We start from the raw sequence: 17,088 nt of genomic DNA, 5'->3' as shown, positions 1-17,088 counted from the left end.
TGCAGTTTTCTCATCTAAAAATCACATTATCTTGTTAAATAGATAGATTAAGGCAGAAGTGCCTCCCTCCTGTCCTTATTTTTTTCTCACAGTTTGTTGTGAAATTTAAAATATGACTGAGGATGATGGATTAGTCAGCACCACAGATAGCTATATCAGTGTTTTCTTTTTAATTGGGAGTTTTCTGATAGTTCCTTTAAACATGCCTTTTATTATTTGCCTGATCTTTGCTTTGGTGTACTGTTATTCCATTTACTACTAGGACTCTCAAGCAAAACCATGCAGGCTAAGTGATCAATTACATATTGATAATGGAAACAGCAGTATGCATACAGTGAATGCTGCTTGCTAGCCATTTGTTCCTAACGATGCCTTCCCCTGAAGGTTCCATTCTGAGAAGCTCGGGGGTGCAGCAGTGAAATCAGTTTTCATCAGTGAAGGTTCAAGGTGCAGTGTTTAAACAGTAACAGATTACTAAGTCACTTTGATGGAGAGAAACTTTAAGACAAAAATAGACCCAAATTAAATGGATGCATCATAGTAAATAACTGAGCAATAGTGAACACATGTGCTGTCAGGACTGATTTCTAACTGTTAGGCAGTTTAGGTTCTCTGTAACCTCAATACTGCTCTAAAAATGATCTAATCTCTTAGAGCTGTAACATTAAATACCACATGCCTATTTATTGGTTTATCTCAAAATAGTTTGCAAAGCATTAATATAGGAGCAAAATACCAGGAGTTTGGGGTAGCTCTTCCTATTCACTCTTGCCTTTCAGTAGATGCATGATAGTCGTCTCTTTTTCATCACTGTTGGGATGTCTCCAGTTGTTTTGCACTTGCTACTGGATATGAAGCTACAGGCAAGCAGTCGTGGTTTAGTGGGTGAGCTACATGATCTTCTTCCTTAAGAGTTTAACTTCAACAACATTTTTAAAGCCCTTTCAGTTTCTCAGATGGCACATTCTGCAGCAGTGCAGGGAGGTGTTACTGTATAAATTCAGCTGTTAGACAGATGCAAGGAACATAGCAACTCTTAATTCATGCAACGAGCTAATGGGAATCCAGATAGGAAGCCTTTCTTTCATCCTTCCACTAACCTGTAACCAAGGCCTGTCTTCTGCTCTAGTTCTTTAGCCAAGCTAGTGAAAACAGAGCAAAAGCTGAGCCAGTCTGTCCTTCACTGTTTAAAAGTTAATGAGAAGTATAGGTTGCACTGGTACTGAAGTTTTCTATTTTCACTTTATTATAGTTGCTGATATCTCTGTCAAAATCTGTCAGCATTCTTTAGTGATGTAAAGTATTCCCCTCAGTTGAGTTGGGAGCTGGAGCAGTGTGAAGGGTTTCATTCCCAAGTGACAGTGAGTGCAATCAAGGCACGTGTAATCCAGTTGGATACTGAAAAAACAATTTGCTATTTAGATTCCCTTTGGGTAGTGGCAGTAATGGGTATAATGGGTATAGCAGATTGTTGCCTCCCTCATGATGATTTCAGGAAATGGGCTCTGACTGCAGCCAGTTAGTGTCATGGAAAACCTCTAGTAAATGGATTTGGGGAATGGGTTCCATCTGTCTCATCTCAGATCATTTTGGTCACAAGCAAAGCACAGGTCCTGACAGCCAGCTGTACTGACACTGGCAACCTGCCTGAGGATGGGACCCTGAACTTGGTTGTGTCACCATCACTGTGTTTGCTGGTGCCACACCAGCAGGAGGTCTGCTCCTCATGCTTGTACCCAGTGCTGAGAGTCCTCTGTGACTATGGTCACCTTGAGAGTAGCGTGGCTCCATTACTGGAGCCTCTTAAGTGCAGCCCTTCTCTCTCTTAATCTCTTTCAGAGGCCACCTCTATTTAGGGGAAATTGTGACTTTTCATGTCAGTACCTGGTCATCATCATTGCACTAAATAATTGTGCATGTTTCAGCTATGTCAGAACAAATATATTCTTTAGAAACAAAGAAATTCTAAAGTAACAATGAGTACATTGAAAAATTATAAACATTTTTACTAAAGGGGATATTTAATGAAAGACCTTGTATACTGTCTATTAAGTTTCTAAAAATAGAAACAGCTAGGAATGACATAAGTGAAAAAATACTTTGAAGTCAAAAGCAACATGCTCATGATTCAAAATAATGCTCGATATCTTTAATCCAATTGTGTGAGCTGTAGAGCCAAAAATTTCCAGAGATGAGTTTTTATGGATGTGCATCAAAATTATGTTTGGGGTGGGGCCGTGGGTGGAAGTGCATCAGTCTGGGTATGTACTGGGTGCTCACAGGTCTTTAGGCAGTCAGCTGGAGTTGAGGATGCTTGGCACTTCTTCCCCAAAATGCTAAAAAGATGAGTGAAGATTCAACAGGCATGAAACTTCTTCCCCACAGACAACCCTTGCAGGCATGGAGAGGTTTTGTTTTCTTTAGGGCAATACTAAACCTGCATAATGTATTAGATTTATGCTCTGGAACAACCTTTCAGCTGAAGGAAACCATAAGTTTGCATTAGGAGTAGCTAATTAAGCTGACTTCTTCTAGCCTTCATGTCCCTTGAGAGACATCTTTACCACAATTATAAGATAATTATTATAGATGGACAGCTTTCTCGTTTGCAAAGTTGGACTATTGAACAAGTTAAAAATGTAATGGACACTTATAGTCCTTTTGGAGGTGACACTAGAGTTAGATAAAATTAAATAAAATTTTGGACTTAAAGTAGGGATTTAGCTGTAGCTTTTGTTGTTGAGGCATGGAAGAATATACTTCCCTTACCAGGGCTATAGTTATCAGAGGGCTCACAAGTTAATCAGGCAATTAATTCAGGTATTTAAATGAGATTTAAAACAAGCCTTTAAAGCAACTTACCATTTGGGGTCTGATACTTTTTTCTTCTTAAGACATTTATTAGTTATACTTCTATCACATTTTTATTAAAGTTCCCTTAAATTATTGCACAAGCTACAACTGAGTGGAAGAATTGTTTCAATTGTGTATTTCTCCATTGTGTTTCATAACTGAAAGGTTTTGCCTAAAGCAGAACCTGAGGAAGTAAGATTTTCTAAGGAGAAAGTAAAGAATTCCCTTCTAAAATGGCTGCAGTCTTTATCTGTTCTAAAAACCATAAAGCAGATAGTTGCTTCCAATTAGGGATGTATTGCAAAGTGCACTTACCTCCTTTTGGTTGCAGCTGACTGCTGGGCAGAGTTGCAGAGTACCTCTTCATTTACTGTCATCTCAAAGTATTCCTAACTTCATTGCTTCCCAGCGTGGTGGGTGGGCCTCTGTGGTCCCCAGGAGCTGATCAGGCTCTCTTTGTATCAGCTTAGTGGCTACTGATGGTCATCCTGAGGCAGAGAAGTTGTTGGTGTCAATACCACTGGCAGCAGTGAGAGGTGATGACCACTGCAAGCAGTGGAAAGGGGCTGGAAGGACAAGCCGTGGGGTGTAAAATGGTGCCTGGGGAGAGCAGAGGTGTAAGGCCCCACAGGCAGGTGTGAATTGGGTTTCTCTACATCACACTGGCATAACACACATTGGTTTGGAATGGAGGGCTAACAGGGCCCTTTTGAGGCTGGATGTGCCCAGCTTCAAGCCCCTTGAAAAGTTTTTGTTATTCCAGCATTGAGCTGTTGATGCTGAGGCAGCTGGAATAAGGATTGCCTTGGAGGAAACCCAGAGGTGCTCAAGTGTGGGAATGTCCAGCACAGCACCCAGCCACAGCAGAGACCTTGGTGGGGGGGAGTAAAATCTAATGCCTCTCTTAAAATAATTTGAACACAGAAAGTCTCATAAAAATAAACATGAGGGTATTTAGTAATTTCACATTGCTTTTGCCTTGCACAAGAAATACTCATTACATATCCTTTATGACTTTTTCTAAATTATTGTGTGCTCTCAACTCTTATTAAATTTTAATGTTGTTTTCTTCCAATATTTTTGCAATCACCATTAAGAACATAATCCAGATTTTTCTAAAATATAAAATAGAAAAGTAATTGTTACCTCTGGGATTTCAATAAAGGAAGGGTGATTGTTCTTTTCAGGACCCTTTTGTAACCAAGGATGAGGAGCCAGGCACTTACAGACCTTATGAACTCGGCCAGGAAATGGGAGTGTGGGTGAACAACTCTGATGGTGTGACTCCTGCTGTTGGGCAGGTGAGTTTTTTAATTTTGTGATGCATTTTGTCTAGTGCTGCTTCAAAAAAAATAAAGCACCAGTGTAACAGAAATGGGAAAATAACCAGAATTTACATATGTAACCCCTAGGCCTGGCCTCCTGGATATTCTGTGTTTCCTGACTTCACCAACCCCAGGACAGTGGAATGGTGGACCAAGTTGTGTCTGGAGTTTAAGGATGTCCTTGACTACGATGGCATCTGGATTGTATGTCTCGTTATATCTGCCCTTCCTTCTTTAAAAAAAAGAAAATTAAGATTTTCACATGTCTTTCTTTATTAAAGGATATGAACGAGCCATCCAATTTCATGAGAGGCCAGGTGCCTGGATGTGCTGATACTGAAATCAATAACCCTCCTTACACTCCTAGTAAGTATAATAGTATAACTTCTTTACCATGAATTATTTATTATTATTATATTATAATGTTTTCCTATTTTATATAACATTATATTATATTTTATAATAATATTAATATTATTATTTCATTGGGGTTGTTTTGTTTGTTTGTTTCTTTGGTTTTCTTGTTTGTTTTTTTTTAAACCTGGATAGGCTATATTTTAGGGGGGAAAAAAAACCTATTCTCTCATTTTCCATCTTTCCCAGTATTTTCTGTATGTTCAGTTACATATTTGCTCAAGACTCCAGTGGCTCGGCTTTCATGGAGTATCAAAACCAATCACTTTCCTCTGTCCAAGGTGCTGCCTCATAACTGGACTAGAAAAATAACCTTTCCTGCCATCCTCTTAGCAACTGGTCCATATCAGAAAAAGGGCACGACACCTATATACTATAATTCAGCTACAGACTTATGAAGTAACCCTTGCCACTGCTAGTCTCAGAGATGGGCAGTCTCTGCACTATGACAAGGGAGATGGTGCCTTAGTTCAATGTATTTCCTTTCTCATAGGAAAGAAATTATCACTGTGTCACTAGAAATGGGCTAAAAATAAGTTTTTAAATGTCTAAGCCTATGGGAAACTTGCAGGAATGGGAAAATCTCTTCCAGTAGCTGAGTTAATGATAGGCTCATTCTTCCCCAGGAAGCCATGAGTACCTATGATTATTGCAAGTGGTGTGGCAGTTAATCCAGCCAACATTTCCCCAGGAAAGCCCAGATGCCTGAGCAATGTTAATATGCAGTAGGAAGCTGATACATGAGAGTTGGAGTATTGGCTGTGGAGTATTGGAAATGTCCCCTTTTCATGCTTTTGTGCTCTCATGAGAATTTTAAATTTTCTGTATTAAATGGCAATTCTTTTTCTTTTTTTACTTTGAATATAAGAGAAACCTAAGCATAAAAAAGCATGACAAAATATTAGAAAGAGATTATAAATTTTTGAAAGCAAAAGCAGAGCTTTTAATTATGATTTTGGTGTTTGCTCTCTTTGTGGGGTAACCACTGCATACTTACCCTGTGGGTCTTGACCAAAGCCCAGGAATGATGAGAAGTTCCACTTTTGCCTTAAATTATCTTCATTTTTGTCAGCCTTCCGAGCTGTATAAAAGATGTGAGACACTGGGTAAATTGGCCAAAAGAGCAGAGCTCCCTTTACATCACAAAAAGAGGACTGATAGTGAGCCCTTGCAGGGGCCTCTGAGCCATGCAGCTGAGCTTTGTGAAGATTAGCATTGATGTCTGAGCCACTAGAAGGGACTCAAGTCTAGAGGCGTACATGACATGTAAGGACACTGAGAGATACTGAAGACAGGTGTGTTTTGAGTCCAGTTTCTCTGACTTGACTCATGCACATATGCCCCTGATTCTGCTTGTGACCCACAGTGTTAGAATGATATAATGGAATCGTAGATGGGTTTGTGTTAGAAGGGACCTTCATAACCATGTTGTTCCAGCCCCCCTAGCATGGGCAGGGACACCAGACCAGGTTTCTTGAAACCCTATCCATGCTGGCCTTGAACATTTCCAGGCATGGGGCATCCACAGCTTCTCTGGGCAGCTTGCTTCAGTGTCTCACCTAACAGGAAAGAATTTCTTCCTTGTATCTGATATAAACCTACTCTCTTGAAACCATTACCCTCTGTCCTATCACTCCATGCCCTTTTAAAAAGTCCCTCTCCAGGTTTCTTGTAGGTCCCATTTAGGTACCGGAAGGCTGCTTGAAGGTCTTCCCAGAGACTTCCCTGGTATTGGTCTTCCTTCTGCAGCCAGGAGCCCTAGGCATTACATCTCAACATGTAGGGAATCTATTTTGAACCAGTGTTGAAGGGCTTTCTTTTCTATTTCACTTTATAGAATAGGTGCCTGTTCTTAGCTGTCCAAGCCCTTGACTTATGTAAGTATGAGAGGTGACCTAAGCTGTTTAGTCCAGTAAGACATTAGGCCCTTCCCAGGGTTAGCAGAGTTTTGGGAGCTCAGTATTGTCCTAGGTGATTTCATCTGTGCAAGTCCCAGTCTCAGACCCTCAGGCTTTTTGTCAGTGTAGCCTTCAACCTCCTTATCTAAATTTTATAACCATGATTACACATAACCAGATGTCCTTCAAATCAATTTTCTATAAAACACTTTATACTGAAGATTTATATGCAATTGTAAAATAATCGGCATTACTGAGGCAGAATACAAAATACTCAGAATAAGAATGAAGCATGAACCTGTAATTCACGTGGTAGCATTTTCTCTTCTATCCAACCTTAAATTTATAGGGCTAATAATCAAGAGCCACTGGGACATTAAGTGTGACTTTCCTCAGAAACTTAGAGTCTTCTTCAATGACATATCGGTCAAAGTTACTAGGAAATTGCCTATAAATTAAGTTATTTCTGATGTAGATCACCAACACTGGAGTCTTTGTGTTCTAAAAATCCAAACATAAGGATTGTAGCTGTAGTGGCACAGCAGGGATGAGACGCTAATGGGGTTTGTGATAATGAACTGCAACCATACAGGAAGTGTGATTAGGCAGGGAGATTACTTGTTCATGGAGAAATACTTACAAAAGTGTGCACACCTAATTAAGCATGAAAAAAAGAATTTTTGAGAATTCACCTTATTTTTTATTTTGAGAGAATTTTATAATATTTGCAACTCCATCTCTAAAAATAATTATAATGTTGTCTCAGTTTGAAAGACAGGTGTCTGCTAAGGAAGGCAGGAGCCTCCCTTGGAATGGAAAATGTAAACCACTTCCCTCCAAAGTACTATAATTTTGAAATTAAGGGGCTCTCAGGCAAAGATATGAGGACAGGAATAACAGTTCTTTGCTAGTATGTATAACAAGGCAAACAAACAACAACAACCACGGCATTAACACCGAACAGAGCCAGGAGCCCAGTCCCGGCCTTTTGGCCGCAGCACTTTCCCTTCGGTGCAGTTCTGGGCACGGCCAGCAGGGGCGCTGCTGGCTCCCGGCGGGCAGGGCAGGTGCGATGATTCCCCCGCGGCTGCAGGGGGCGCTGCGGCGCGGGCTCGGGGTGCACGTGGCCATGGCGGCTCGGCCGAGACGGGAAGGGACGCAGGAGAGGTTTCGCTCCACAAATCCTGGGGCAGCCGATCCCGGTGCCCCAGCAGGACTCTGGGAAGCAGCAAGCTGGGCTGGCAGGATGTCTCAGCAGGCAGGAGCTGCAGGGCAACAGTGCAGCGAAAGCTCAGAGCAGTGCTGAAGAAGCAGCGGGGGTGGGGCAGCAGTGACCCGGCTCCCAGCAGGGCAGGGAGAGGCGGGTTCAGGATCCCGGGCGCCCGAACAGACAGGGGTAGGTCCCTCTTATAGTGAGGTGGGTGTTCATAAGGTCCCAGTTTAGTGGCTGCTCTCACAAGCGGAGGCTCACCCCACAGCAGAAGCAGCAGCTCCCGGCTGTGCTCTGGCGGCAGCAGTGAATTCGCTTCCCCAAGCAGCAGCTCCGACCTTCCTCCTCCAAAGCCGAGAGAGAGAGCGAGCGAGCCAGGAGCTGCCTCAGCCCCGGCCTTTTCCTGCCCAGTCCTCACGGTATCTCCCCCCTTGGAGGGAAACTCCCAGATAAGAGAAGTGCAACCAGATGCGCTTCTCCCCTGAGCTTGGCCACTTCTTTTGTTTTTCTTAGGTACTCAGTCATTAGTGTTTCCTGGAAACTTACGGGGAAAAAAAATCCTTAAGTAAAAAAGAACAAAAGGAAAGAAACCTAACCCCCAACAAATGTATAAACCTCTGACCTGCCCAATTCCTGCTGAACTTCATGTGGCATTTTCATGGTGGTTACCTGAAGAGGATGGAAATTTTTTTGCACAAAATGGGCTTTGCCAGCATCTCTTTGATATGGGATTAAAGACCAGTCAGCATCTGTGCAATATTTTTGCTGTTAATTAGAATTTGTCATTGTGTAAAATAATACATTCTTAATTCAGCAAAGCAGAAATTTTCTATTACTTACTGAATACATGACACCTGTACAGATATTTTGAATTATTGGACATAGAACTTAAAATTAATTACCAGTGTTTACTCAGTCCTCTCCCCTCTCCAAGGACATGTGCCTGTCTGCAAACAAGTGTTTGTGACTATGTGCTAAACTCAAATCAGTGCAGGTCCAGCACTTCAGCTTTTCCTCTTCCCAAATATTTTGTTGTTTTCACCCTAAATGTGTAGAAATGTGAAGACACTTGAATTGTGATGTATATGATTTTACAGTGGTTTGTATCATTCTCAGGCATCACTGATCGTTCCCTGGCGGAAAAGACACTGTGTCCTGACTCCAAGACTTACCTTGGAGAACACTACAACACACACTCTCTCTTTGGCTGGTCCCAGACAGAACCAACTTTCAAGTAAGTTTTCTAAATATTTCTAATCAGATTCCAGGTGATTAAAATGCATTTTAAAAGCCACTGATATTACCTGGAAAATGTGTAATAGTATTTAATAAGAAGCAGACCCATGTCTTGTTTTATTGTTTGCCATTTAGTAAGAAGTTTTAAGAAAAAAGAACCTTGAACAAGGTTTCTAATTTTACTTTTCTCGGCTAAATCAAGATGTATGTGTAGGGCCTAACTTTACAGCTGCTGCTTTTGTATATCTAGAACAAGATACTCCTGTGCTCTGTTAGAACTTCTCATGAGCAGCTGCAGCTGAAGCAGCCTTGTGTGGTGTCAGGGGTATTTATCTGTCCCTTCACTATTGTGGTAGAGGAGTTTCTGTCACTGTCAGTGGAGAATCCAAACTGTCCCCTGGCTGCTTCTGGAGCTGCCTCTGGTTCCTGGCAGGCAGTGTTTTGCAAATTGGCTTGAGGCTCAGTTAGTTCAGGAGGTTAGAGCTGCATTGCAGCACAGTTGCTGTCAGCTACTGTAAAACTCATTTTGCAGCTGGGAAGCACTCAAAACCAGCTTAGGCAGACTGTTGCTGTGGAAAGCTAGCTGTCAGATTAAATGAAGTGGGCAGATCATGCCTTTTCTAGCAGGGACTGAGCTAAAACACTAGGAAATTTCATACCACAATGGAAGAGCCAAAGCAGGGGTCCATGTGTGACCTGTTTCAGCATTTAGCACTCATTTTCAGAAGCTGCATTCTGATAGCATCCAGAGGGCATGGTTAAGTGAGCCTCATTCTGGTGTTGATGAGTTTGTATTTTATATGCCAAGTCCAGGGCATGGGAAGCCTTGGGAAAAACCAGAAGTAGTTTGCCAGCTCTTATGGGCCTGGCTAAAGCACAGTTCTGCTTTTGAAAGAAAGAGCAGGAGGCCCTTGAACCCTGAACTTCTTACCATAGTTTTTGGGCTCCTATTCCCCAGTCTTCAAAGAGATCCTCCCAACAAACTTATTTTGCTCGGCCAAATGTGGAGAACACCACCAAAAGTATATGCAGAGGTTGATTTTGCTGCAAAGCTGGGAAACTTTGGTGACGTACTTTTTGGTACATATTCATTTTGGTTTCTCAAATAGATTTCTTTTCAAGGCTGGTTGTATATCCTTTCTGCAGTCACTCTTCACAAAGAATATATTAAATGAAATTACTGACAGGAATATTTAGCACCCAGCATCAATTGCAGGATATTGGATGAAAATGAATGACAATTTCATAATCGTATTAAAAAAACAATTCTAAGACAGACAGAGAATAGGAAATGTGTCATCTGGCCTATGTCAAATGATTTGAATTTGAATACATAAACTAGCAGCAATCACTTTGTGCATTGCTTAATGCCAAGAGTTATTTGCACATGATATTCTGTAAATAATTTAAATCAACAAATGCATTTGACAACATTAGGACCTGTTCTGTAATGGTTTGTGAAAGACTAAAATTATTCAATAAATTACTTGTTACAAATTGTTTTTGCAGCCCTGGATCATAGTTGAGTTGATCTGATATTGCCCTCATTAGCACCTGTATTTGCAAAAGGAGCCAAAGACAGCCAGAGGGGAGCACTCCTGCTCAAGACATCCATGAAAAGCTCCAAAATAACATTTATACAAAGTGCTTGGAGCCTTGTGCAGTTATTGGCCCAACAGTGCACCTGCAAACCAGAACCAGCAGGTCCCTCATGGTTAAAGAACTGCACCTCTTGCTGCATATGGCCCCTAAGTTAAAAAGTTCAGTCTTCCATGAAAGCTGTTGGGTTTTTTTTGCTTCAGAAGCAAGTGTTGAAGCACTTTAAAGTCTGTGTGCTATTTCAGACCCAAGAGCAAACACTGGGCCATTATAAATACAGGTGAAAGAATTCTTGATGAAATCTCATTAAGAAAAGGGAGAAAGAAGTAGCTGGTAAACAACATGATTAATATTTCATGCTAGAATTTCCCATAGAATCTAAATTGTGTTGCCCAAGTCATATTTAAAAAGAGTTGAATTTGATTTCCTGCAATATAAAATACTGCAATTTACAATTATGTACAATGAGTATCCTAGTCTGAGGAATTTTGTGACAGATTTGTTAGTAAGGCATTTTCCCTTGATTTTCTGGTGATACAGCAAAATTATTTTCAAAAAGCAACGATAAATTCATTGTACCCCTAATTATGTAATGAAACCTCATATATCAAAAAAGACAGGAAACCAGAAAAAATACTACAAGGATGGGGTGGCATTTTGAATGCTTACAGGTTTGTTTTCTATATTGATTATTTATTTTTATAAGATGTTTATATATACTTTTGATATTTTTGTGTGGTTTTATTTTTTTGGTTTTGTGTTTTGTTGGGGTTTTTTATGTTTTTAATTCCTGGGTATTGGAACTTTATTTACCATTACAAATCTCTAAATAAATCCTGTGTTGAAAAAAATACCTATTATATTCCTTTTTAGGAACTCATTGGACACTTAATTAAATACACTAGTATAGAAAGGAAATTATGATTTGAATTTTCAGTTTGAGACACTGCTGAGAATAAATTAAACACAAATTATTATTTAGGAAGATTAAAAATACCTGAGAAGAATTCTTTAGTGAATCAGATAGATTTTTTGTTTGTTTGTTTTGTTTTGGCCACTGTGTAATTCTTCCTTTTATTTGTAGTTTTGCAGTCACATTTTCATGTAAGTAGGGATCACAATAACAATTGTTTCGTGAATAATACCCTTTCAGATTAAATTGTGCCTGAAGGCTCAGGTTGATTTTAAGCTGTTTTGGTTACCATTCTTGTTTTTGATGATCTTGTTGCATTTCTTTGCAGTGTTGTCCAGCAGGCTACTGGCAAGCGGGCATTTGTCTTGAGTCGGTCCACGTTCGTCGGCAGTGGGAAGCACGGTGGTCACTGGCTTGGGGACAACTTCTCTCTCTGGAAGGACCTGCGCCGCTCAATCATTGGAATCCTGGAATTCAACCTCTTTGGCATTCCCTATGTAAGTCTGGCGTCCTCTAGGCAGACGCTGACTTATACACAATATCACTTCAAATTAACTCAAATGTTTTCTGAAACAAGTCACTTGAGATGGCCAGCAGTAACAGTCTCCACAGCCTAAGGAACTGCAGATTAAAAGGCTAAATGTCAGTCTTGGCTGCTGAAGGGGAACAAAAACAGCAGTGCAAGATCTGGACTGCCTTAATGTATGCCATCCAAAACCGATCTCTTTGTATTATGTACTCTATGATTAGGGCTCCTTCATATATTTCTGGGTTTGCAAGTTGGGATGGAGAATTTGTAGAATTATTGAAATATAGTCAGATCTTCCACAGTGAACTTAGTGCTCTAGGAGACAGTACAACCTCAGTCACAGAAAAATTTGTATAATTATGAAGCATTGTTCTAAAGTAATTAGAAACAGGGATTACTTTCCAAAAATTATTTTTATTTGCAAATTTCTGTAGTCTCTAATTTTTGGGCCTCAGTTACAATCACAAACATAATTTAATTTTTCCTTAGATTGGTGCTGATATCTGTGGGTTTAACTACAACACTACCTACGAACTCTGCCTGCGCTGGATGCAGCTTGGCTCTTTCTATCCATTTTCCAGAAATCACAATTCAGAGGGAAACATAGTAAGTAAACAAAGTTACATAAAGCTGTAGCCTATGATTACAGTTATGTGGACAGTGATTTGTATTGCTTTCTCCAAAATGAACGTGCCATTCTTGGATAAACTGGAGCAGTAGCTGAAAAGGAGTGATGTACCGAGAGCAGGAATTACATGGTGAAATGTAAATTTTTCCTATCCATAATGTAAAGATAACACAGAAACGCTGGTCTTCTCACGCTGTTGGTAAAATTCATCTATTTCATCTTTTACCTATTGAAGCCCATGTTTTATTTAAGAGCCAGTGAGTGTTGGAGTATCTTCCTACTCCCTTGATTGCTACAACTTTTGTTTCAATGCTTCTGTAATTATAGTAAGTACTGCAGGGAGGGGAGAGAGATCATTATATACCATCCTTGCTGTTTAAAAGCAAATTACAAACATGTGAGAATTCCAAGGAGAGGCACCAATAGTGACATCATTATCAGCCAAGAGGCAACAAAGACCAGAAAAGGCTAAAGAGCCTATGAGATGAATGAAAAAGTGCAGCCTTAGTCCAGATCCATGCCCTGGTTTCAACACCTTAAAGGTCCTTTAAAGACTTGTTGCAAACAGAAAGAAGTATCAGGTCATTTCTAGCTATGAAGTTTGAAGGTCTTGCAGCCTTTGTAATTATTCTGTGTTTATCTGCAGCCATGATGAAATGATTCTGCTTGTTCAAAAAATGTTTGGGTTTTTTTCCTTCTGTAAACTGATCTGTGCGATGCTGGAGCTCAGGTTATTTGCTGACCTTCAGTTTCTTTGAAGTTGCATCATCAAAATGCTGCAACATTTACACTTCCAGGGAGACCTTTGTCTCTGCATGAAAGTATTATGGATGTTCCGCAATTGGGCAAATGCAGGAATAATAAACCAGAGTACTATCATTAAGAGGGTCAGGAATTAGCTTGTAGATCCCTGAGGTATTTCTTTGTAGGAGAAGAAATGTCTGTGAGGTATTAGCTGTTGATATTAAGAAACATTTTACATTTGCCTCTCCACTAAAGTTAGAGGTGTACATATATATATATATATAAATTTATATGGTTGTTTGGCCCTTTGAGCAGCAAACAGACTCTGACCTGGGTGAGTGGATATCAATCTCATATGTACAATTTAATAAACAAGAAGAGAGCAATGGGCCTATATGATGGGTGCTGCAACTGAGAGATATATTTGGTTTTATTGGATTACTTAAATCCATTTAAAATATTGTGTTCACGGAAAGAAATGAACAGGTATTTTGAGTGACTTGGCATCACCTAAGAAGTCTGACTGTTTTTTTTGTGAAATTAAGCAGTGTTTTTACAGTGTCAGAACACTGGTAAAAATATAGTGCAATTTTTGAAATAATAGAAGGATGCTCTGGAGCTCAGAGCCTGCAGGGAGTATTCTTAGTGAGTAATTTTGATATAAACATAATAATGGTGAGATTTTACTTAAATATTGAATTTAATTAGCATTAGGTTAGTGTTAAAATCTTAAATACCCACTTTGCCTAATTCATTGGATATTTCAAACAGTTTAATTAATATTTTTCTTGTCTGAAAAGCACTAGATAATATAAAAAGCTTTGTTACTTCTGTTACTTTTGCGTTTCATTATCCTTGGAAATCATCATATAGTCTTCAGCTTTAATGAGAAAATTGAGTACTCTGGAAAGATTTCATGAAGGAGAAAGAGAGCCATGTGATTCGTAAGCTGGCTGTTTAGCACTGGAGAGGTTGACAGGAGGAATTAAAGATGTAACTCTTTCCCATATCAGCACTGCCCTTGGCTGTGTGCTCTGCCTGCTATCCCAGGGGAGAGTCAAGGTTGTGTTGGATGGGACCAAAACCAGCCAATGAATACAGACAGGCTACCCCAACTGGCCCCCTTGCTGGTGGCACCCAGTGCATGTCATGTCTCACAGGAGAGCATTGCTGGCAGTGAGGAGCTGAGGGGCACCGCTGATATGTGGGTGTACTGTCAGTCAGGGCATCCTAAAATGGAGCACACAGGAGGAGAAATCAAGTTTCTTGAATGTATGAAACGTTTTCTGTACCACACACAGTGAGTGACTTTGGTCACACCTGTTGGCTTCAGCAGGGTTATGAGTTTACTCTCTTACCTAGGCTTGCCTCTATATTCGTGGCCAATGTAATTATGCTTTTGACTTTGATCTGCAGATTATCAGTCTTCCCTTTTTCCTGTGTTTCATCTCCTTTGTCTGAGAGGGCTTGCATCTCCAGGATAAATTAATTTCTAGATGCAGGGCATCTGTTCCTGAGAACAGGCTTGGAGCCCCAGCTTCTGTCTCCTCACAAGGTTAGAGGTGGTTGCAGAGGACTCACATACATTGGGGTGGGGTCTGATCTTTTTGAACTCACTGGAATTTTTCAAGTTAAGAATTTTATACAAATGTTAGTTTGGGAATAATGGATTTTGTTCTAAATATATCTTGCAGTTTGCAAATGAGTGCTTTCTCTTATTTAAACACTCATTTCCGTAGCATCGTGCCAGCCACAGCTCTCTTATGTTGCACACAGCTTCTCTGCTGAGTTTGCTTCAATGCTCAGTACAAATCTAAGCTTTTCCTGAACAGGAACAAGACCCAGCTGTGTTTGGAGATGATTTTGCCAAGATATCTCGTGCTACTCTTCGGATCAGATACTCTCTGCTGCCATACTTGTACACCCTGTTCTACGAATCTCATGTTCACGGAGGCACAGTGGTGCGGTCACTGATGCATGAGTGAGTTTGGAGTTTCTTTTTCATTCTGATTTGCTCACAAAGTAGTTGAGCTCTTATGTATGTACTGGTTTATATCCTTAGGAGAATAGTCACGGTATAACTATTGCATGCGCTCTTTTAAAAGAATAGTTGAACAATTAAATCAATCAAGTTATATGAACAAAGATAACTCTTAATATATGCAATTAATTTCCATTAATATATAACCTGTATTTGTTTCCAGTGTGGGGAAAAAGACAAACTTAAGAAAGAGGAATTCTGGAAATTTCTAGTCTTGGGCAAATACATAGTTCTTTTTTATTTCAAAAACGAGAGTCACATTACCTGTATTTTCTGTATTTGAATGAAATCAATGAAGTTTGTATTCTGATCCAGAATGCTAAAAGGCCTCATACAGAGAGTCCAATGATCCATAGCATTTGGTTTTTTTTCCAATTTAGCACTTGGATCTGCATGCTATTTACGAAACCCACATCTGTGTCCACAAATTGCACAGAGAAAACAGAGATAGAGATGTTTGAGTGTAGAAGCAGGTGCAAAACTGAGATTAATACATGGAGTCTGAAAAGCTCTTTGAAAATTAAGCTCAGATTTTTGGAACAACTCATTTTTTCTTTTCTGGAAGAAGCAGGAATCCAGCTGAGGTTTAGTTTCTGTCCTGATCTTTAAATTAGTTTTTTACCTGCTTTTGGTAAATTTTCTACTTCAGAATGTTTTATGCGGAGACTTAAGCAAAAGGAGTGCAAACAATACTTATGAAAGCCTGAAGCTCTGCCACAGTTTCATTTCATTGGTGCAGCTATGTCATAAACTGTTTAATGTTCTTTTTTTCCCCTTTAGCTTAAAAGCATTCTGGTTAAAGGCATTTTTTGCAAATTAAACTGAGGTTACACTAACACAGACCATTCAAGTATGGAAAGGATATGCACAAAATTTGTTTTGCTTACTCAGCATAATGGTTAGCTGATAAATTTAAAAAACAGTATCCTTCCTCTTTCTATTTGGCAATGTCATTTTACTAGATAAAATTAGGGAGAATTTTATAGGTATTCATAACTTAAAATTGGCTATATGCTATTTCAAGTATTTATTTTAAGTCTGTTTTTGCTGAATGTGGTTTGTGTTAATATTGGAAATGACCAAGTTAATTTTGGCATTAATATTAGCTAATCTCTGCTAATACAGAATTGCTCTAGTGTCATAAAAGCTGCCTTTCTGACCATTGCCAGCATACCTGTACGCTATGTGGGCCATATCCACATCGGCAAATTTCCAAATTTGTTTTGATTAGAGTTGCAGAGCAGTCTCAGATGCACCAGCAGAGGCTTTTGTCATATGAAACTGAGCTGAGAGGTTCACTACAGACACTGATGGGAGCTTAGTCAGCAGGACCAGAGTGGGAAATAAAACCTCTCAAATGCATGTAAGTAGGGTAAGCATCAGGAGATCAAAACAAACTTGTTTCCCTCCCCAGTGCCCCTACTGGCATCCTAGTCCTATCACTTGTTAATGTTGCCATACCTAGATCCAAAAATGGGTTAAAAGTATTTCTTACTACTACTAGTTAATTCTGGTTACTATTATTCACTGCTATTACTTAATGTGTATTTTTTACTATTTCTAGGTAATATTAAGTGGTTTAGTAGTGGGTCTACCCTAGTAGAGAGAGTGACCCAGATGCTAACAGGAGGAGAAATGTGGAGTTTTGAAAAAGAGAACTGAAATAGAATTTTCAGTGTATGGATGATGGAAATTTAC

General features: G+C 39.7%; 1 protein-coding gene across 2 annotated transcripts in view; it reads left to right on the top strand.

The window, feature by feature from the left end:
* The window catches only part of LOC128788418 (sucrase-isomaltase, intestinal-like), a 59,669-nt gene that overhangs the window by 26,921 nt on the left and 15,660 nt on the right, over positions 1-17,088 (top strand). For both annotated transcript variants that reach the window (XM_053943438.1, XM_053943439.1), the window contains exons 10-16: positions 4,041-4,154; positions 4,266-4,382; positions 4,460-4,544; positions 8,817-8,934; positions 11,777-11,945; positions 12,467-12,583; positions 15,182-15,330. In XM_053943438.1, the coding sequence (XP_053799413.1) occupies positions 4,041-4,154; positions 4,266-4,382; positions 4,460-4,544; positions 8,817-8,934; positions 11,777-11,945; positions 12,467-12,583; positions 15,182-15,330 (869 nt within the window). The remainder of the gene's footprint in view (positions 1-4,040; positions 4,155-4,265; positions 4,383-4,459; positions 4,545-8,816; positions 8,935-11,776; positions 11,946-12,466; positions 12,584-15,181; positions 15,331-17,088) is intronic.

The sequence above is a fragment of the Vidua chalybeata genome, chromosome 5, assembly GCF_026979565.1.
Source record: "Vidua chalybeata isolate OUT-0048 chromosome 5, bVidCha1 merged haplotype, whole genome shotgun sequence".
Lineage (NCBI taxonomy): Eukaryota > Metazoa > Chordata > Aves > Passeriformes > Viduidae > Vidua > Vidua chalybeata.
The sequence above is the reverse complement of the archived record's forward strand: the minus strand, read 5'-3'. Positions and strand labels throughout refer to the sequence as shown.